The 21,740-nt window shown below is 41.6% G+C and overlaps 1 protein-coding gene across 3 annotated transcripts in view; it reads right to left on the bottom strand.

The window, feature by feature from the left end:
- Positions 1–21,740, bottom strand: part of COL24A1 (collagen type XXIV alpha 1 chain) — a 156,895-nt gene that overhangs the window by 66,562 nt on the left and 68,593 nt on the right. For all 3 annotated transcript variants that reach the window (XR_015950978.1, XM_035123684.3, XM_088673875.1), the window contains exons 21-24: positions 16,311–16,364; positions 15,323–15,367; positions 12,826–12,879; positions 11,011–11,055 (exon numbers count right to left, since the gene is read on the bottom strand). Coding sequence is in view for 2 of the 3 variants with exons in the window: in XM_035123684.3 (XP_034979575.3) it covers positions 11,011–11,055; positions 12,826–12,879; positions 15,323–15,367; positions 16,311–16,364 (198 nt within the window). In the remaining variant the exon portion in view is untranslated. The remainder of the gene's footprint in view (positions 1–11,010; positions 11,056–12,825; positions 12,880–15,322; positions 15,368–16,310; positions 16,365–21,740) is intronic.

The raw sequence follows: 21,740 nt of genomic DNA, 5'->3' as shown, positions 1-21,740 counted from the left end.
TGTCTCTCTCTCTAACGGCAAAGATGACTTTTTAGAAGCCTCCTTGACACATGCGTTCTTCTGGAAAATTAATCAGAGGGTAGATCCCACATCTAACACATGCTTAAGTCAGGCAAAGCTTTTGCCAGGGCATCTGCTGTGTGTTAAAAAGTTGGACTACAGTAAAATAATTGGAAACATGCTGCATGCTTAGTGGGGGGGGGGGAGACACTTGAGCATGTAATAGCAACGATAATCATGCTTCAGTAGACCCTTTTAGAAAGAAGATTATAACTAGGTAGCTCCATGAATTCCCTGCACAAGCAGTTACTTATCACGTATATTTATATACACATTACTTCTTCCTGTACCTCCAACGCAGAATTTCTACCAGTTTTCTGAAGGGATTCCAGATGCTCAAAACAATTACCTCATCTACATTTATCTTATCATTTCCCCACTACTGCTATGCACACTTCTCATTTGAGAAAGCTGATTCATTGGCTGAAGTTTGTGCCTTCCTTTCTGGCATGATATGTTTTTGAAAAGTGCACTTTTCACATACAGTTGCTTCCAACAAGAGAGCAATGGAAGGAAATGCCTACAGGCACAAAATACCTCAAGTTCAGGGAGTTTAAGGGGTGGAGTGGTGGAACACCAAGAATAGGAAGAGTTAGGAACTAGCAGGTGGATAGTGTTGCCTCTTTGGTGGAAAGCCATACTGGTAGTTAGCTATTGCACCCCCAAATTAATAAAGCCTGCATTTCAATTGCATTATCTTGCTGTGCTAATGTTGCATCCAAACAAGCCTTAGCGTTGCTGATGCATTACTTTTCTGTAACTAGCTGGAAGTGGAATTAAATCAGGGAGTCCATACAGCCAGAGAGAGAACTGCCACGTTACCCCGAAATGCCCTTCCCTATGGCCAACATTTTTCTATAATGCTTACTTATAGTGTGTGGTTAAGAGCGGTGGTGTAGTGTAGTGGTTAAGAGTGGTAGACTCGTAATCTGGGGAACCTGGTTCGCGTCTCCGCTCTTCCACATGCAGCTGCTGGGTGACCTTGGGCTAGTCACACTTCTCTGAAGTCTCTCAGCCCCACCCACCACACAGAGTGTTTGTTGTGGGAGAGGAAGGGAAAGGAGATTGTTAGCCGCTTTGAGACTCCTTCGGGCAGTGATAAAGCGGGATATCAAATCGAAACTCTTCTTCTACTTACAATCACAGCTTGTTGGGCAAAGGTCCTACACAAAGTCAATTAATAGTTTCCCGATTCAGCTTTTTCCTTCCTTATTTATGTTTATTACAGCTGGGGATTACTAATCATCAGCCTGCTAATGGCATCATTGTTGGTTTCTGCTCCTGCAAGGGTGAGGAGCTTTAATTATTGGTTTTCTTTCCATTTTTATGTCAATGTTTCACTATATAAAAAAGAAAAATATATATGAGAAGGTAAACCCTTCCATTACCCCACAGCATGAATACAAAGCAATGTTGGGGCCATCAGGGCTAAACAGCCCTGTTTAGGGAAGTTTTTAAGGATTTTAAGGTGCTGTATTGTTTTAATATTCGATTGGGAGCCGCCCAGAGTGGCTGGGGAGACTCGGCCAGATGGGCAGGGTATAAATATTATTATTATTGTTATTGTTATTATTATGTTTTAAGATATGTTGTAAGCTGCTCAGAGTGGCTGGGGGAACCCAGCCAGATGAGTGGGATATAAATAATGAAATTATGATATATCGAGTAAACCTATTAATCACTAATCCCCCAACTAAGATGTATCGCTGTTCTTCTTGTTGTAAAGGCGGCATACAATTATGACAAACCATGATCAACAGGAAGCAATTAAATGGACTGGATCTGCAAGTAAGAAACTTTAATTAAACACACAGGGGCCACAAAAAGCCTTGATAGTACTTTGCCTGTCCACACTGGACAGTGTTTTATTGCTAAAATGTGGGGAGGGGTGGGGATCACCACAGATCAGGCCTGGAGGGGGGACAACACACAAAACAGACTGCAACAATTTGACATTGCATGGATCCTCTGCAAAAAGTTAAGTGGACAGATGGTAATTCCAGGGAAAACGACTAGCATGGAATTAAGGACATATGTAACAGAACCCTGATCACTTTTTTCTTTTCTTTTTTTGGTAAAAGAAAAAGAAACACAGATTTTCTTGAGGCAGCGGAGTTATAAAAGTATTTCAGACAGCTTGTTCTGTATACTGAAGCACAAGACGTAATTTTCCTATAAAAGGAGATCTATCAAATTTGAAGAATTGCAACACATAACTATCCTGGAGAGACTAGTGTGTTTCATCATTCCAGATGGATCAATGAATCAGGAACAACTGTTCATTTATAGGAACTTTAATTTGTTGTTGTTGTTGTTGAAACTGATGTTTCACAGGTGATTACAGGTACTGGTATGTACCGTGATTTCTCTATATGGATAAAAACTCACAGCAGTACAGTAAAGTACAGTACTATTTGGATATAATTTGAGTCTCCTTATCTGTTGTCCAGCCTATTGTTTTTAAAAGAGGAGCAACTTCAAAGAAGAGCTGCAGTCTTTTGTAATCGCTACCTATAAAACTACAAGTGAGGCCTGTAACAAAATATTGCAGTACAGTATATCTTTCTTCCTATTCAGAGTTCCAGGCACCCATTGTCTCCAAGAAGGGCATTCCAATCATCTCATCCTGTCGCCCCATTCCATTTTTCCTTTTCCAACATCCCACGGTACATTCCATGGCTACTGATCATGCTCAGTCCTCATTGGGCTGCTTAAATTTAAATACCCCCAAATGCATATGCATGCGAGTCCCCACCCCAACAAACCCCATTAAGGTAGGAGTCATATACAGAATTTCTAGAGAGTAAGCAAACTACAGGCCGTACTTCTGTGTAAAGCAGCTATTTGCCACAAGCATGTCATCTTAAGATTGTAGAGTTTTCCAGACCTAACAAAACCATAGTTCATTTGGCACTAAGTTATAAGGCTCCCTCGGCCAATAATGCGAGATGAGCGCGCAACCCCAGAGTCGGTCACGACTGGACCTAATGGTCAGGGGTCCCTTTACCTTTACCTTTACCTTTATAACAGGGACCCAGGTGGCGCTGTGGTTAAACCACTGAGCCTAGGACTTGCTGATCAGAAGGTCGGCGGTTCGAATCCCTGTGACGGGGTGAGCTCCCGTTGCTTGGTCCCAGCTCCTGCCAACCTAGCAGTTCGAAAGCACGTCAAAATGCAAGTAGATAAATAGGAACCGCTACAGCGGGAAGGTAAACGGCGTTTCCATGTGCTGCTCTGGTTTGCCAGAAGCGGCTTTGTCATGCTGGCCACATGACCTGGAAGCTGTACGCCGGCTCCCTCGGCCAATAATGCGAGATGAGCGCGCAACCCCAGAGTCGGTCACGACTGGACCTAATGGTCAGGGGTCCCTTTACCTTTACCTTTACCTTTATAACCAAACCCAATACAGTACTCAATTCACAGAGTAAGGGCTGCTTCACTCCATCAGACTGACAAGCCGGAATTTTTGTGTGTGGTCCTTGGGTTGATGCCTCACCTTCATATTTCAAACTCAATTTCCTGCCACTTAGCTGAAGTACTAAGAATGTTATGCCAGGCGCACCAGGATCCACAGAAACTCACTCATGTTGGGAATATGATTATAAAGGTGTGTTTTCCTTCTAAAGGTTCCAAAGAACTGAGTCGGGTTGACGGTTGTGTTAACATTTTCCGACTTGTGAAATCTTAACCTGGTAGCAAATCAAAGGTTCGTGAGTCAGGGTAAAAACCTGTGTCGTTAACCCACCACTGGGTTAAATACATTTTGCAAGATGAACCACGCGGCGTCCACATTTCAAATGTGCATTTGAAATAATATAGGATCAGCCAAGGATTCTCAAGCAAGGAATTCTCATTTCGTTTCAGAACCAACCTAAGCAAATGAAAATATGGTTCAAGTCACCCCAAACACAAACAACTAAGTTTTTTGGGGTTGGGGATTACTGGTTTGTTTCGTTCTTGTTTGGCAGTAGCAATAGTTGAGAGCTGGGACGAGGAAGGAAAATTAACTTCTTGGTCCCTTTTCTGCTATTGCTGCCACAATCCCTGGAAGGGAAGGGAAGGGAAAAGAAGGAAAGGGTGCTTTGGGGGCTGGCAGGGACAAGCAAGGGTGGGTGGGTGGAAGCAATGCACCCATCTCTAATCCAGCTATTGCTCTGATCCAAATAAGGTCGTGCATTGCTCAGGGGAGTTCATAAAAGCTTGCCTCTCCCGCAAGGAAGTGTTTTAAGAGCCCTGAAAGGCACTCCAAGTCAGGAGTGGTTGAATTTCTGGAGCAACCATAGGAATCAACACAGGGCACTTAATACACAGAAATTATATAGCTCTCTAGGCTCAATTCCCTCAGTGTCATTTTCTCAAGTTTCTTCTGCCACCTTCAGTATTGAAAAAAAAATCATCACAGACTACCACTTACTTTTCGGGCACAGATCAAAGTGCTGATTTTTACCTATGAATCTTAAGTGGTCTGGGCTTAGGGCACCTGAAGGACTGTCGGTTCTCATCCAAACATGCCCCGTTCGTTATTGGTGTTCTGAGGTGAGGTGATGGTGAAGGCAAGGCCTACTTAGTTGTTCCAAGTCTAAGGAACGCCTTTCTCCTGTCCGCGCCAGTAGCATGCTCTTTGATGGCATTTAAAGGTCAGCTAAAAATGCTGTTGCTTTTCCAGCCATTTAATGAGATTAAAAAAATTAAAAAGCCTTCTGTTTTAAATTGGATTTGCTCCTGCTGCTTTAATTGTAAATTTAATTTGTTGAGGCCTGTTTCTGATGTAATGTCGTTTGGACGGAACACTGAAATATAACAAATGGACCGGATCAAGTTTTAGGTCAAGCAATCACCCCATTTCTCTGGCAGACGTCACGAGCATCTGCTTCTGGGTTTAACCTTCAGTAGCACCTTAAAGACCAACTAAGTTTATATTTTGGTATGAGCTTTCGTGTGCATGCACACTTCTTCAGATACAAACTTAGATATAAACTTAGTTGGTCTTTAAGGTGCTACTGAAGGAATTTTTTTATTTTGCTTCGACTCAGACCAACACGGCTACCTACCTGTAACTGGGTTTAACCTGTTTCCTTAAACAAATAAAGATACACTGTGGTCTATGGTCCTGGCTAGTTCGAATAAACTGTAGTTTAAACTAACCACAGATCCCGGTCCAGACATAACAAAGTGTGGTTAGCTTAAACCAGGAAACAGATGCTTCCTGTCTCCTCCTCCAGATGACGCAAATAGACGGGTATGTGCTCAATCACAAGGCCGCACATTTGAACTGCACCTATGTGTTTTGTTGCAATTCTTTTTTCATGTTGTGAGTTACCTTGGAATGCATGGCTCAGAGACTTATGACCCATGTGATGCTACAAACTCACACTCTTGCAATACAGATGTTAATTTTGAAAACTGGCTTAGATAGTTATATCTTGTGCTAATGAAACAATAGCAGTCCAGTTCTTCTGCAATCATATTGCAGATTTATTGCTTTGCCTTCTATTTCTTGGCTCCCTATCTCCAAACCTGAGGCATTTCTACAAAGTCCGAAGAATTTGTTCTACTCAGCATCTTCAAGTCCTCAATCATTTAAAGCAATTTCAATTTTCCTTTTAATTTTGGGCATAGGCAATTATGATTTTCTCTCCTAGATAAATTGGGTATCCTCAAGGCCTAAAACAAGTTTAGCAATGAGGCAGTTAAGTGCAAAGCTTCCAAGCAAGCAGGTCTATAAAAAAAATATTGGCCATGCCTTTTCTTAAACGTGAGCCTGTTATAGCTCAACCAGGCATATCATTTCTAGCAGAACTCCTGTACATTGTTTTAGTTACCCTCTGTGTGTTTGTTGCTAGAACAGAATGCATATACTTGTAATGAATACCTGTCTACCAACAGATTTATGTATTTAAATACAGTTTGCAGGCATTTGTTTGGTGGTATCCCATACTATAACACTGGACCACATGCTTTGAATGCAAAAGATTCCAGGGTTGATCCTGGGTTTTATCTCCAGTTTAAAGAACTCACTGGGTTAGCAAGGGCCACTGCTTGAGGCCTGAAAGAGCAAATCAGAACAGGCAGTACTGGGCTGGATAGACCAATAGGAAGCTTCATATGCTCATATGACATTCTTATTTGCCCTTCTGACAACAGCTCAACATTCTTGCACTTTATGGTCCTTTGGTCTGCTCAATGTGCCAAGACATTTTCTATCTTGGTCTGACTGTCTGCAGACTGAATTTTATATTGGGCTTCTCTACAAGGGACCCACATCCATGTAAATAAAATATTCAGAGGGTGTTCCCTCCGCCCCTTGGCAATGAGTTATAATGTTTCCAAGTAATAATGGCAGCCAAGAAACATAACGCTTTTGTAGATCACATTAGTTTTCATGTGTGAAAGAATGTAATCTTTCAATCATCTTTTTCAAACGTCTAAAGCCATTCATGCAGTGGATTATGCTCAGCGATAGACAAGACAGGTTACATGTGTCTGCGCATAATACAATGTGGTTTCAAAGTTTTGCCAGCTAGTAATTTAAAAATCTGGAACTCAACTGTGCATGCCAGCACAGTTGAGACTTTTCTCCCTCTAATCCAGGGGCAATTTTCTCAGTAGCTGAAGCCAATGTTTTTCTTGGCATCGCTTAAAAAAAAAACCAACCCAAAAAAACACTTTGTCTCATCAGCATTGTAAATCTGCTCTGGCTGAACTCTTTTAGTTCTCATTAAATTAATCAAATGCTGTCTAAAGGAATCTGCTGATTCTGTAAGAGGTGGCTAATCTTACCAGCCAGGGAAAGCTGCAGAATTCGACTTCAGGTTTTAAATTCTATTCTGTCAAAGTCATGGATCTAATAAGGATCTTAAACAAATTAGCTTCCCCTTATATAAAAAAAAGCCTGTTGCATTCCAAGGCTCACAACAACAATGAAGGGGGGGGGGAACCAAGATACTGGCTTGCTTGGAAGTGTCTGCAGACTCATTGTAAGCAATAACTGTGGCAAAGACAACTTACATGCATATCCTCCACATATGAAAGAACTATGGCCAGCTGTGCCTGTTAAAATCCTATTATAGCAAGGCATTCCCATTATTCCTGCAGAATTTTCCACAACTTTTATCTGCTGCTTCAAAAGTTTCATGATTTTCAGCACATCAGACACCCATTTTATAAAGCTTCCTTGATGCCCTTCCACTCTGGAAAAGCCAGAGAGAGGTAAACTGTGCACACATTTAATGCTATTCCTATCATCTATCAGTGGGACTATAGATACCATCCACATTCATGCATACATCACTGATAAAAGCCAAGAAAGGATTTCAAAATCCATATATACTATTTCAGTCTACCCTTGGTCTGGAAGCTGCGCGCCTGGTACAGAATTTGGCCAGGAGAGCTGTAAACGGAATAGGGAGGCTCAGTTGTTCAGCTCCATGGATTTGTCAAGTTTATGCACTTATGGTAATACTGAACCAAAGCCAAAAAGTTCTTTCCATTACTATTCGATGTTATCATCTACCTCAAAAATATTCCTTAAATGCAGTAATTGCAACATTTACAATTAGGTGTTGTGTACACAACTCACCATAGTTCACTACGATTGTTTTTTAAAAGCATTTTTCTTTTTTGGCTACTGCATCATATAGGCCAAATGTGCTGTTTATTTATTTGATCATTTCTAATGAAGTAAAGTTGCAAGATGAGTTTTTACAATAAATATACGTCTGGTTATATATTTGATTGTGTAAATACAGCTTTGTTTCATGAAAAGAAACCAAACAAACAATACATTTGACATACGTTGTATGCAATATCGATAATATTTTTAGAGGGAATTAAGGCCGCTTCTGTACATAATACTCATTTGTAAAGTAGGGGGCAAAGGTTACACAAATATATATGTGGTTTGGAGGCAAATAACGTGGGATTCTATTTTAATGTGAGTTATCCCTTTCTCTCTCTTGAGTATTTCATCCTTCAGACCACTGTTCTAATATTCTGTATTAGTTTCTATGTGTTCCTAAGGGGACGACTAATATTTTGTCTCCAGTAAAGGTAAAGGTAAAGGGGCCCCTGACCATCAGGTCCAGTTGTGTCCGACTCTGGGGTTGCGGCGCTCATCTCGCTCTATAGGCCGATGGAGCCGGCGTTTGTCCGCAGACAGCTTCCGGGTCATGTGGCCAGCATGACAAAGCTGCTTCTGGCGAACCAGAGCAGCACACGGAAACGCCGTTTACCTTCCCGCCAGAGCGGTCCCTATTTATCTACTTGCACTTTGATGTGCTTTCGAACTGCTAGGTGGGCAGGAGCTGGGACCGAGCAACGGGAGCTCACCTCGTTGCAGGGATTCGAACCGCCGACCTTCTGATCAGCAAGCCCTAGACTCTGTGGTTTAACCCACAGCGCCACCTGGGTCAGAGCGCAAACATTTAAGACTCAACTAAACAATTCATTCAGTTCTACTTTCACATTCAATTCTGTTGAAAAATTCTCAAATTTTAGCAAGATTCATCTTGTCATCAGAACCTGGGAGATAGCCCAGTCAATCAGTTCATGCACATGAATCACATATGCCTCAGCTGTCCTGATTCCATTTTTTCTTGCGAGAGCATGGCAGCCATTTTGGGCGCCGTGCTCTCGCACAATTTCTGGCCACTATCTCCCATTCCCCAGCACTTTTTCAGGGCCACGATCTCACGTGGGAGGGCCACGATCTCATATGGGAGTGCAGCCCCGAAAGATGGGGTCTCAGATTGTCCCTGCGTCATATATGGAATCACAGTTTAAGAACCTTGTGAACAACTACCATAGAATTATTTGTAAAGCTCCAGGAAACTTCAGTCACCGACACAGGATACACAACATAGCTCGAGGAAATGCCGAAATGCCACAAACTGATTGAGGTCCAACACAGAGACAGCTGTTGTTTTTTTTGTTTTTTAAAAAAAGCTCAGTAGTTCCACTAGGCCAAGAGACAACTTTGGGATTACCTATACAAAATATCCGTAAAATTTAATTACAGTGTGGATTCAATAAAAAGGCTGAGACCAGATGCTAAACTTTAACCCTGTTTTGCTTTATATTCCAAGGCATACAGTTTCTTACAAAAGAATACCAATGAATCCATGAACATTTCTCCATAATTCTTTCCAGATAGTATGCCACACTGGTATTTTGGATTGGACCTCCCCTGTTCATCTTGGTTAATGTCTACCTCAGATTCTTGATTTGTAAAATGAGGGGCAATAATATTTACCTATGTCTTTACAAGAAGCAGGGATGAATGTCTGCCAGTATTTTGAAGAATGAAACGATAAAGTGTGTGTGTGTGTGTGTGTGTGTGTGTGTAACCACTATTCCAAAATTTATTTCACTTGTGGTGATATTCTCCAACATCTGTTTCAAAGTATTGCAAGACATGCCATCTAAAATACTTTTCTTCATATTTTATTAGCTCCATTGCAAAATTTGTGCCCCAGCAGATGAACATGTTTAGTAGTGTCTTGTGTTAATATTTTCGGAGTTTATAACTCGATCTCCTCTTTATTGTATATGAAATATAGGCATTGCCCTAAATATTATTTATGGAAAAACATAAGCACCAACGGCAACTTGAAAAAACCCCAAATTCCAGTAAACTTCATTATGTGCACATGACCATGCTCTTAAGGTTTTTTTGTTTTTTGTTTTAAAGTAATTACTTTGCACCACACTTGAAGGTACATCTCCACACTGTTATCAAGAAGCTTGGTTTAGCTGGAACTCTGTGCATGTCTAGCGCCCATTTGTTTGATTTCGCTTTTCTCTGAGTTATATCAGTAGAGCCCACCATGGTGGACAAAGGAAGAAATAGAGTGAATGTGAGCAAATAATGATATTCATCTTGAGTAGCAATTATTTCCAAAAGCCAATACCAAAGCTAATGCAGAATAGCATCTATAATCAACATACACACCCAATCGTAAATTAATCAAGACTTTCTTTCTTTCTTTTGTTTTCTTTTTGTGTCACCAGAGAAATACAAGCTCCTTCCCCTCAGTGGAGCAGAGGCACATTACTCATGGTCAGTACTAATTATTCTGTTTTGTGTTCCTTTCAGGGCTGTCTTAAGCATATGCGGTGCCGGGGTGCAAAGATCCACCCTGCACGCACGCCTCAGGTTGCCCAGCCCAAGGCACGCAAGAGGGCGGAACCGGTCGGCTGCCTCAGCATCTCGCTGGCTCGGGCACCCCTGAACTCACGGCGCAGAGCCGCCCGCAGCAGAAGAGCCCATCACGGCTCTCCAACCAACAGACGGGCTCTTCCCTGGACTCAACTCTCGGGCCCTGAACTCTCAGCCTGGCGCCCCTGAGAGTCCAGCACCCAGGTGCCCCGCACCCCTAGCGCCTACAGGTAAGACGGCCCTGGTTCCTTTCAAACTTCATGGGGATCTGAGGGCCCCCGGTAGTGGTTGTTGGGAACAAGAAAACTGGTATTGTTTATGGACACCATAAAGGTGAATTAAAGCATGTCTACAACAATGTCAGGTCTTTAGGTCAACTATTGAAAGAAAGCGCTCCTACAGAATCTGTGAAAAGAGGTCAAGGAAGTCCTAATTATAACAGTGAGCACCTTTGTACCATTTATACAAACCAAATTAAATGTGATATTGCATGCAACTTTGCATGTAACATGCATGTTTTTAAAAACGCAAATAGCAGCTCTTGAGAGGGGCTGATAATTACCGAGACTGCAGCAGATTGGGGGCAGGAGTTTAACACTTCTGAAGAAAACAGAAGAAAATTGCTCTTCTTAAGCTGCTATTGGGATGCCATTGAAAACTGCAGCCCCATGCCAAGTTCTTCCCCTGCCCCCAGCACCACTATTTACCGTAAGTTGTAAGTTTTCCCATTCCAAATCACTGGCTACCATTACAAAACATACCATATGGTGAATAAAACATAAATTTATCCTTACTGTTTCACCAATTTTCCCAATAATTCCTTGATCTCCTGTTTCTCCCTGTGAATTAAAAAAAAAATAGATTTAGTAATTTAGCACACAATTTCATTTTAACAGAGAGGGAGTTTTCAGTCCTTACTTACAGTACCTCAAACAGCTTAATGCATTTCCTCTCCCTAAGGCATGAATGAATGAATAATTTATTACGGTCGGAGACCAGCGTCCCTAAGGCAGTTTATCAATGCACAGAATAAAATATTTTTGCTTTTCCAATACTACTCATCTTTACAAGTTTGCCATGTTAAAATAAATTGGCTTTATTTTGCATTTTGTAATAATGATACTTGGCCAGAGCCCCCTTTTAAAAGCACAATATATTCATTGATTATTTGTCGGATGAGGCTGATTAGTTCAGGAAGAAGTAATGCATACATGTTACTCAAAAACTGAGGCAATTGTGTACTTGGCAGGAGGCCTTTTCACTCCATCTTCCATGGCCCACAGGTGAATGAACGCACACAGCACCACACCAGATGCTACTCACAAACATGCCTATGCGCACCTTCAATATACCTATTCCAGGTAAAACTGTAAGGTCATTTGTGGAGAAGCTTTCAGAGACATTCAGAGGCTTCAACTGGTGCAAAATGACTTGCATCCTGAAGGAGTGGGTCATAAGGAGTACAATGCACCATCGATCCCAACCTGACTCCCGACTACATTCCAGGTTCAAGCAGAGGTAATTTTGATGACACATAAACCACTAAAAAAACAAGCGTATCGAGGAGATTTCCCCCCTGCCCCTATCCTCCACCATGTCTAGGGACACTTAAAAAAAAAGTACACCATCAATGCACCAGGTCAGATCTACAATGGCATCTCTTGTGGGCATCAATATGTTCTTCTCCTAGACACCTGCCACAGCCCAAGCCTGTATATTTTTGAGAAGCGGTGTAAGTTGTTTTTACTCAAAGTGGTCTCTAGATAGTGGTTTGCTGGTCTGGATAGGGAGAATAATTGACACATTGTTGCCTGCTTTGAAGTCCTGGGTTGGGGACAGCAAAAGCAACACAAGCAATCCTCTGCCTTAAACATTTCATCACATTAACCCTCAACCCAAAGCTTGCTGGGGTGGGCTAGAGTGACAGGATTCCTGCATTGCAATGGGTTGGATTGGTGATGACCCTTGGGGTCCCTTCCAACTCAACAATTCTATGATTACGTATATGATTTGTTCCTGCTGACTATGGTCTCTTGATTATGGGCGCCTTCACCATTTGGACTTTCTTTATAAGAGTGGACACCGCTGTGTGTTTTATGGGCAGGTGGCCAACATGTGCACAAAGTCCTACACACTTGGAGATTATGGCTTGGAGCCACAGAAGGGAAGCTTCCTATCACCTTCTCCCTCGGGTGCCCATAACATCCCCAAAAGCCTCTCGGGTGGATCAAGGATCATACTGAAAATGTTGGTGGAGATAGGAAAGGCTGCTGGAGAAGAGAAGGTGGGGATCTTCTACTTATCCTTGGGTATGTTGGGGTGAAGTTGAATCAGAGAGAGTGGGGGGGGGAGAGAGAAATAATTTTTGGTTTATTTATCCTTGTTCCGAATGCTCATTTTTGTAAGTCACTCTGAGTTTCATTTTTTTGGGAAAAGGAACAATAAATTGCAATAAAAATTGATATATATTTTTAATAGCTTTCAGTTTTCATCTCTGAACCTAGTATTAGCTAGACAATATATATACTATATATATATATATATATATATATATATATATATATATATATATATATACAGCAGCAAATTCAGAAAAAACTCAACCCTACCTTCAGGCCTTCTGGTCCCAGTTCACCTGCATAACCTTTTCGACCAGGCTTTCCCTGCATTCAAATAAAGAAAAACCTCTGTTTTTGAATGGGTTTGGAATAATGAAATGCACCAGAGTTGCATCATGCCTGACACAAAATACCTGCCCATGCTTCAATGGACTGAGCTGAGTTACGCTGACACAGTAAAAGCAATGCTTAGCTAAACTTTGCCACTGTTGATTAGCTAGAACTGAAAATTGAACATATAGAGGCTCTTGTATTTATTTGAACAAAAGAAGCTTAAAGTAACACAGAATATGCTATATTACACACAGTAACAACCTGGGCAATTTGATGTGCGCTAGGTTTGGGAACTCTTGAGAGTCCCATGGACTGCAAGAAGATCAAACCTATCCATTCTTAAGGAAATCAGCCCTGAGTGCTCCCTGGAAGGACAGATCGTGAAGCTGAGGCTCCAATACTTTGGCCACCTCATGAGAAGAGAAGAATCCTTGGAAAAGACCCTGATGTTGGGAAAGATTGAGGGCACTAGGAGAAGGGGACGACAGAGGACGAGATGGTTGGACAGTGTTCTCGAAGCTACGAACATGAGTTTGACCAAACTGCGGGAGGCAGTGCAGGACAGGAGTGCCTGGCGTGCTATGGTCCATGGGGTCACGAAGAGTCGGACACGACTAAACGACTAAACAACAACAAGGTTTGGGAACAGAATAAATAATGTGCAGAAGAATCTCAAATATTACTTTTATAAAAAGGTCGCATTAGCAGAGTATTTTAATGGATTAAAAATTAATAAACATAATAAAAACTTGAATTTATTCCTTAAAATTATTCCTTAAAATTCATTGAATTTATTTCTTAAAATCATACTGAATTCTGGGATGTTCTTACAGTGAAAGACAAGAAATGGAATATGGAAAACTGGTTGCTATCAAAGGTGCAAGGATAAATTTTAAGAGAATGAATTTCCAGCAATTGCACCATTAATATCAACTCATTAGATAACCGAGGAACATGTTTAGCATCCTACTCATCAAGCAAGGTTCCAAAAATATTATAAAAGTGTCTTCTTGTGAAGCTCTAGAAGAACATCTAATCAGCAGATGCAGAAAGTGTTATGAGATTGTGGCAAGCGGCACGTGCAGAAGAGATTAAACTAGGGATATATTCCTTCATATTATTGGTGAAAGCATTTGCCTGGGCCTTTTTTTAAAAAAAACTCCACATCTATCCTGGGTCTTCAGAGGAAAAAGCAAACAGAAAATAGAATAGAAAACTTGTTTAATTAATTAAGTGTACATACATTTCAGTAGAGCATATATTTTCAAAAAATAATAAAAAGCAAAGTGATATCATTCAGCTTTCATAAACCTTGACATTTTATATATTGTTTTCCATCTGGTACCTTGTCAGAGCCAAACCAGAAATGACACCATTCTTGCAGTTATGTGAACACTGTCCTGTCAACTTTGGCCCTCAGATAAGAGGCAGGAAGGCGAAGAGCAGAAAACATGAACTACTGCTGCTTGCAATAATACCATTCCCATTTCAGTGCAACTTTCACATCCAGATGCAGTATACCTTTGATGACCAGATGGTGGCAACAAACATCAAGTGATGGCTGCTTCCATTACCCCCCCCCCCCAACTTCTCTGAACTTCTCTGAGGGTCAAACTACATGTCATGCTTGATGAGTTGGGATCAAAACACACAGAGAAGGTACAATTATCCCTTCTTCCCAACTGCAGCCTCCTAAAATTGCCTCCCCAAAGTGGTAATGAGTCTTTGTAAAAAAGAAGTAATGTTTGATGCCAATAAGAGCTTCTCTTCTCTTCTCTTTGTTTTCTTTTTACTTTTCTTTCCCTCTTTTCTTCTCTAGGCCTCCTGGTGTAATATTGTTTTTAAAGCTTTTCCATGTTTTACTGCTTGCCTATTGTTGAACGGTGCCCTGATGTTTCATGAGATGGAAGTATATAAATAAAATAGGGGGTGTGAACGGTGATTTTCAGAAGGATCACAGCTGAGCGGCAAAGAGATAACCCTCCCTTCCCTGCGCACTGCAATCCAGTAACAATGGGGGACATGGCTGTAACTAATCTTAGAAAGACAAAGAGACAGCTGCATGTGGTGCAGTAAGGGCATCACGCAGTTTTACCCTGAGGCACCTGGCAGATCACTGATGGAAGCAGAAAACTGGACAACACTGACTATGTTCCCTTCCCAGCTTTCATCTGAACCTCTCAGAGCCCTATGAGGCAGGGACGTCAAGAGAGAGTTTCATGCCCAAGACTACCTAGCAAGTGTCACAACCAAGCAGGGATCTGAGGGTTTCCTATGCCCTATTGATCCACTTAGCAACAGGACGACCCCTCTAAAAAGTCAGTGACAGAAATATAAACCCAACTCATGCCCATCAGTCCACAATGGCAAACAGTTGGAGAATTTCACTTCGAACAGGTCTTCTACGGCGGTTCTAAAATATGAAGTTACTTACCCTTGGTCCAGCTCCCCCGATAGGGCCAACAAGTCCTTCTTCTCCCTGAAATAGAAACAGGTTAGCCATTCTTCTCCATTCTTGAAAACTGTGTTTATTTTAAGCACAATTCTCTTAAACACCCAAATGGGTCTGTGTGCAGTTAAACATGAGGGTGTTTGTTTGTTTTTAAAAAATCTTATAACTAGCAGTCATAGATCCAGAAACAGGAGGGAAGGCTGTGGCCTTCCAAATGTTGTTGGACTACAACTCCCATCAGCCCCAGCCAGAGTGGCCAATGGTTAGGGTTGATGGAAGTTGTAGTCAAACAACATTTAGAAGGCAATTGGTTCTCCATCTCTATCTCACTCACACACACCAAGTATTTGATTGGCTGTATTTACTGGAATTCTCAAGGTAAACACATATTCATTAAACCAGGCATCCCCAAACTTTGGCCCTCCAGATGTTTTGGACTACAATTCCCATCATCCCTGACCACTGGTCCTGTTAGCTAGGGATCATGGGAGTTGTAGGCCAAAACATCTGGAGGGCCGCAGTTTGGGGGTGCCTGCATTAAACCCTATGTGGATGCTACTTATACCTATGTTTCTGATGGTCACAATGTTACGATATCTCCGCTGTCTCCACAGCAAGTGGAATATCTTTTAACATTAATACCTCTTAAAACTAACCTTACAAAGAAAAAAAAAATGTATGCACTCAAAAACTTCATTCAATTTATTTAGGCATCCTGATCATTCTTCTTCAGAATGTGAAACTTAATTCTTCAGTATATCTGCAAGCTGCCAGATTCAGCTCATCTAAACAGTGCATAAGGAATCAAAAGAAATAAATAGCACAGTGATGTGTAACAGTTTCTATTCAACACCTGCCAAAACAGAAGGTCGATATCTTTGCAAACAAAAGGAACCACGTTAGTGAAAATGGAGTCCAATTTCAAGGGAAAAAATGGTGTGAAATTAAGGGAACAATGTAGCTTTCTTACCTCAACACCTTTGGGGCCTGGTGGTCCTGGAGGTCCTCTGTCACCTAGAAATCCCTAAGTAACACACACACAAATATTTAGATTAATGGATGAGCATGTTAAGTCTAGACAACCTAGAAAGAGTGATGCCATAAAAGCTAAGACACTTCACTCTATTTTATTCTTTTAAGCGTTTCCTTAGGAAGCACATTTGTGACCATTTTTATTTCTTAGTAAAACTACAATATGTATACAATTATCTGCATATGCATTTCAGTTGCACAGAACAAGGCAGCTTACAATGGGGAACTAACTGGTTATAGCGAGGGAAATCTGATAACCATTTCCTGCTGATAGCACTGATCTGTATGAATCCATATTTTCCTATTTTAGGTGAGAAAGAAACTGGGAAAGGCGTTTTGGACACAAACATAGCTCCATGGTAAGAGTCTCCAACAGTTTTGCTGCAGCAATCAAATTGATAACTCCTCAAGACTGTAGTATCAATTCACTAACAGCCTGGAACGAGAGGAGTGCATTGCACAACTTATTTAAAGTTGGCCTCACAGCTATAATTCGACCATAAAATATCCAGTTGTGTGTCTCATTTAAGAAGCATAACATCATCTTTGCTATATTATTCAGTATGCATTCAGTTATTAAAATGCTACTTAAATAATACACAAGCAACCCACGCTCTAAGATTACCCACCACCGGTTGTTTTCTGCAAGCAACTGCTCTGAGCATAAGTCCTGATCAAAAGGAGAAGTCCAGAGTTGCAGAGATGCAAGAGGCAGCTTCCCCTAGAGCTGGATAATTACGCTGCATTTGTGCACTGCAAACTGCTGAACAATCCAGTAATACTTGCCGGAGACGTGGAAGTACTGCTACAGCAGAAATGTATAGGAATGAGGCAATGCTGGAGCAGTTAATCATACAGAGACACAAGGAGAAACCTCTTTTGATGCATTAGAAGTAACTGAGTTAGATGCCTCTCACCAAATGTAGGTATGTGGCACGTCTGCCAGCCCCAGCTTTGGCTGACATGAAGCAGGAAAGCCCTGAACACTGAATCATGCAAAAATGCAGGTCTCCTCCTCCTCCTCCTCCTCCTCCTCCTCCTCCTCCTCCTCCTCCTCCTCCTCCTCCTCCTCCTCCTCCAGGGATGGGTACTTGCAGGTGCATTACTTAATTAATGTTCTTCTTATAACGTATCAGCAGTTCTCTCAGAGCAGACCAGCGTGCCCCTGTGTACAGTTTGGAAACTGCTGTTTTATACAATCCAGCACCACAATATAGCATAGCCAATACAGTGGTACCTCGGTTTATGAACACAATTGGTTCTGGAAGTCTGTTCATAAACTGAAGCGTTCATAAACTGAAGCGAACTTTCCCATTGAAAGTAATGGAAAGTGAATTAATCCGTTCCAGATGGGTCCGTGGTGTTCGTAAACTGAAAATTCGTAAGCCGAGGTGTTCATAAACCGAGGTTCCACTGTAATGTGACTTCATCAGGGAAAATTATTATATTGTTCTGGGATACTTCAGGGTAGAAAACAAGGGTTGAGGAACAAGTTCAGCACTATGAGGAGGTCTGGATCCAGTGAAGCACTACTGCTTGTACCGTAAATGGCAACAGCTTTGCCATTTCACATTACACCACAACCAAGCTGTAGATGGGAGTCCAGGTGTTTAGCTTCGTCACTTTCACCACTGTTTTGCAGGGCTACCCTAATATTCAGGGATATATTCAGAGGTAAGTCCCACCCTCACACGTTTCTGATTGGGTTGAGAAGTTACAAAACTGCTCAAATAATTACACGCACAACTATAACAGTACTAAGTTACTACTCAGTAAGTGGTCAACTGCTTTCACCATAGGGGAAGTCTACTTTAAAATCACTAACAGTAATTACTACAATCAGTTTGCCACATGATTTTTCAGTATGGTAACTGGCTTACAACCTCCTTCATCAAGCTACATTTCCAAAAATTTCTCACGATAGGGAGACGTGCGATTTCAACAAGTGTTTACAAGGCTAGAACCGAATTCAACCAATCGTTAGCTCGCCACGTTGCTTGCTCCCTTGTGGTAGGTTGTGTGAACCACCCCAAAAACCAGGAATGTTCACTGAGAAACACAAAGTTCTGTATTGTCTACCTTGATTGGCAGCGGCTCTCCGGAGTTTCAGACACAGAACAGCCCCATCCCTACATGGAGATGCCACAGATTGAAGCAGAGTCCTTTTGCATGCAAAGCAGTTGCTCTGCCACTGAGACACAGTCCTTCTCTTCATAGGCAGGGCAGTTGTCTAAATGCCATTTTAACAGCTATTATCTGGGAACAACAGCCACTGTTATAACGGCTGTGAAAATTCTGATCCTAAACCTCTGCTGCCTTGTGCCTATACTCAATCATAAGAAATGGTTTGGGAGTAAACCCTGAGGGAAAATCCATACTCACTCCCTTGCAGGAAATCTTCAGGCTCAAGAAAAGGCTAAGGAGTAAACCCTACAGAATCCCGAGTCAAGTCCCTAAGACAGTTGGACTTGGATGGCGTCTCCTTCTGGCAACTCCTGCAGCCAATTTGGTGCAAAATGTATTGCTCTACTTTCCTTTGGACCACATCAGCTAGGCCCAGAGAGAGGGCTTGTCATCTGGGCAGCACAAGACCTCCAGACACACTGCCCAGGCTTGCGCCCCAGAGAGGTCTATTCAGCGTTGCTAACGCAACCAAAACAATGTGGGATGCAGCAGTCACAAGTTACCAGTCTCTGCAGCAGTGTGAACTTCTCCCTCAGAGGCGCCCTCCACCGTCTCTTGAGACAGATGGGTGCCAGCATATACTTCTTCTTTTAATTGAACACATCTCCAGTTTCCAGCCTAGTGGAGTTTGGCTGCCCAGCCTCTGTTGCCACTTCATCCTTTCTCCTTGGAACCACTCTCAAGCCAACTCCCTGGTCTTGGACTATGTTTTATCCTGCTGACCCAGCTAAACCACCCATCTAGTGGATTGCCAGTTTATTCCTCTTGGACCAAATGATCCTGCAAACATACATTAAACCCAATCATGCAAGGTATAGGTAAAAGGATAAACAGATCCTCAGGTCCTACATGACCCTTTTGAGTTAATGAACCACATTGCCAATGAGATCTGCTAGACTGTGGTTTGTACAATGCAGCCTCTGCTTCTACATTCAGCATAATTTTAAAATAATTTCTGAATGGCTTGAAGAGGGCCAGAAATGGCACATACCAGATCCAAAATTCTTGGAAAGGGCCAAAAAACACATTCAAACATTGACGTACTGGGGAAATATAAATATTACTAAACGGCTGTTGGTTTTCTTTCCCGTATGCCTGTCAACGAACACGATATACTTTTCACTATTAATTAATTAATGTGATGCAGATGGGCAGCAACTTTCTTTGCTACTGGGGATCTTTAGACATGACTTATCCAGTTTGCAAAAAGTGTTTCCAGACACTATCAGGATAATTGACTGAAGTTTCCATTCCTTCTAAGAGTTTCAACTAAAAAAAGAAAGTAAGTGAAGGTCTTTCAGAGATTTATCAAACATGCCAGGAAAGAATCTAGAGAGTCTACAAAGAGTCATATATACTTCACATTGCTATGTAACTTCCCCATTAGCTTTCTCTTACAGGATTAGTGAAGTTCTTAATATCATGTAAGCAGTCCAAACAAAACACCAGAAAGTAATGGAAAGAAGCTACCAGCTATTTCCATTTTTACAGCATGCGTGGCAGTTAATTCTCAAATAAGTGTGCTGAAAGACATAAATGAATTAAATAATTAAAGGTTCCCGTAGGCGGCCACAGATGAAAGGCCCTGCACTTACTATCTGAATGTATACTTGATATAGGCTTGCTCCCTTCTAAATCCAACTCTGCTAGAAGGTTAGATACCACTGCAGTGGGCATACTTGGATCATTCAATCACAAAATTACATAACTCCAGAGGTTGTTGCATCGTTGGCCTGAGTCACTGCTCTAGGCCTGCCCATTTTCAATCAGGAGGCATGTCAAGATCGCTGACTCATGTAGAAACCTGAGTGGCAGCCTCCTCTGAGGACAGGCGGTTCTTACTCTTACAATAAAGCTTTTCGGGTGGAAAAGAAAACCATCTCTCCAGATTTACATTGGAAAGAAGACAGCCTTGCCTTTCAGCAGCTTGTGGAAAACACAGTGGTAATGCATGCAGTGGGCACAGTCATGAAATTTCCCTCCCAACACTGCTTTACGGGACATACAAAGGTCGGGGACATACAATTGCACCAGTAGAACTAACAATCTGGTACTGCTGTTGGCACAGCCACGTGGCCCCAAGCTCACCATGGGCCTTGCCCATTCTGGTCCAGGTTGGCTGCAGAGATACCACCGTCAGAAAGGGTGACTCTGGTGCTCTGCCCCATCACACACTCTGCTTTTGGGTGTATGGTTAAATGGGACTGGATGCCCATAATGGCAAATGCTGTTTCCCACATCCCCACCAAGCGCACCTTTGTCGGAGTCAACAGGAAGGGCTTCAGAACCTGAGCCAAGTTATTGTGCAGGTTCATATGGGAATAGATAATTTGTAGTCCATTAATCATATCAATATGAGCCGATTATTTGATTTATCAGTCTATTAAATTTGCATAAAACTTCAGACGGGGGGGAAACATTCTCTCTTTGTTCTGAGGGTCACGTCATCCAAGGCCAAACTAGCTGTGATGAGGATGCAGCTGAATTTGCACATACTTTGATCCTTAGAAGACACATTGCCACTTTTAGTACACATAGGATGAAATGCCTCTTTGAAGATGGCAATTGCTATCTGCAGTGTTTTTTTAAAAGTATAGTAATTAATATTAATTATCAAAAAATCACTTGAGATAAAATCTGCTTAAATCTGTTAATTCTGGAGGCACCTTTATATTCAAAATGTTTTTAATTGATTCATCTAACCAATTAGCATCCTTACGTCATCTGCTCTTGTGATGGAGAGGCCAGAGACATCATCAGCAAACACAACTCAAGGGAAAGCACACATAACAAAATCAACCGCCAATAGGTTCTTCTAAAACTAATGAAATGAAAATACTTCCAACGATGTTTGGATGTTAATCACAGGACAACAGCCCAAGGTCAAAAGCAAAATGTTGTTTACAAGCTGAACTTTATGTTCAGATCATGGTCCATAATAATACAATTAAAATATACCAGGGAATTACATTTGTTGATTACTGTAGGGATTTGGAAAAAGAAATAGAAAAATAATAATGAACAAGCCAGTCTAGTGTTTGCAGACAGTATGAAACACGGATATCTTAAACTAGTGTTAACACAAAAGTTCTGTAATCCTTTCTTGGCAGTTAGCATACATTTAACTTCTGTGGAAGCATAAAAACAGAAGAATGAGGAAAAGAGAGGCTTAGCAAAGCTTTAT

Source organism: Zootoca vivipara, chromosome 7 (assembly GCF_965207765.1).
Source record: "Zootoca vivipara chromosome 7, rZooViv2.hap1.1, whole genome shotgun sequence".
NCBI lineage: Eukaryota > Metazoa > Chordata > Lepidosauria > Squamata > Lacertidae > Zootoca > Zootoca vivipara.
The sequence above is the reverse complement of the archived record's forward strand: the minus strand, read 5'-3'. Positions and strand labels throughout refer to the sequence as shown.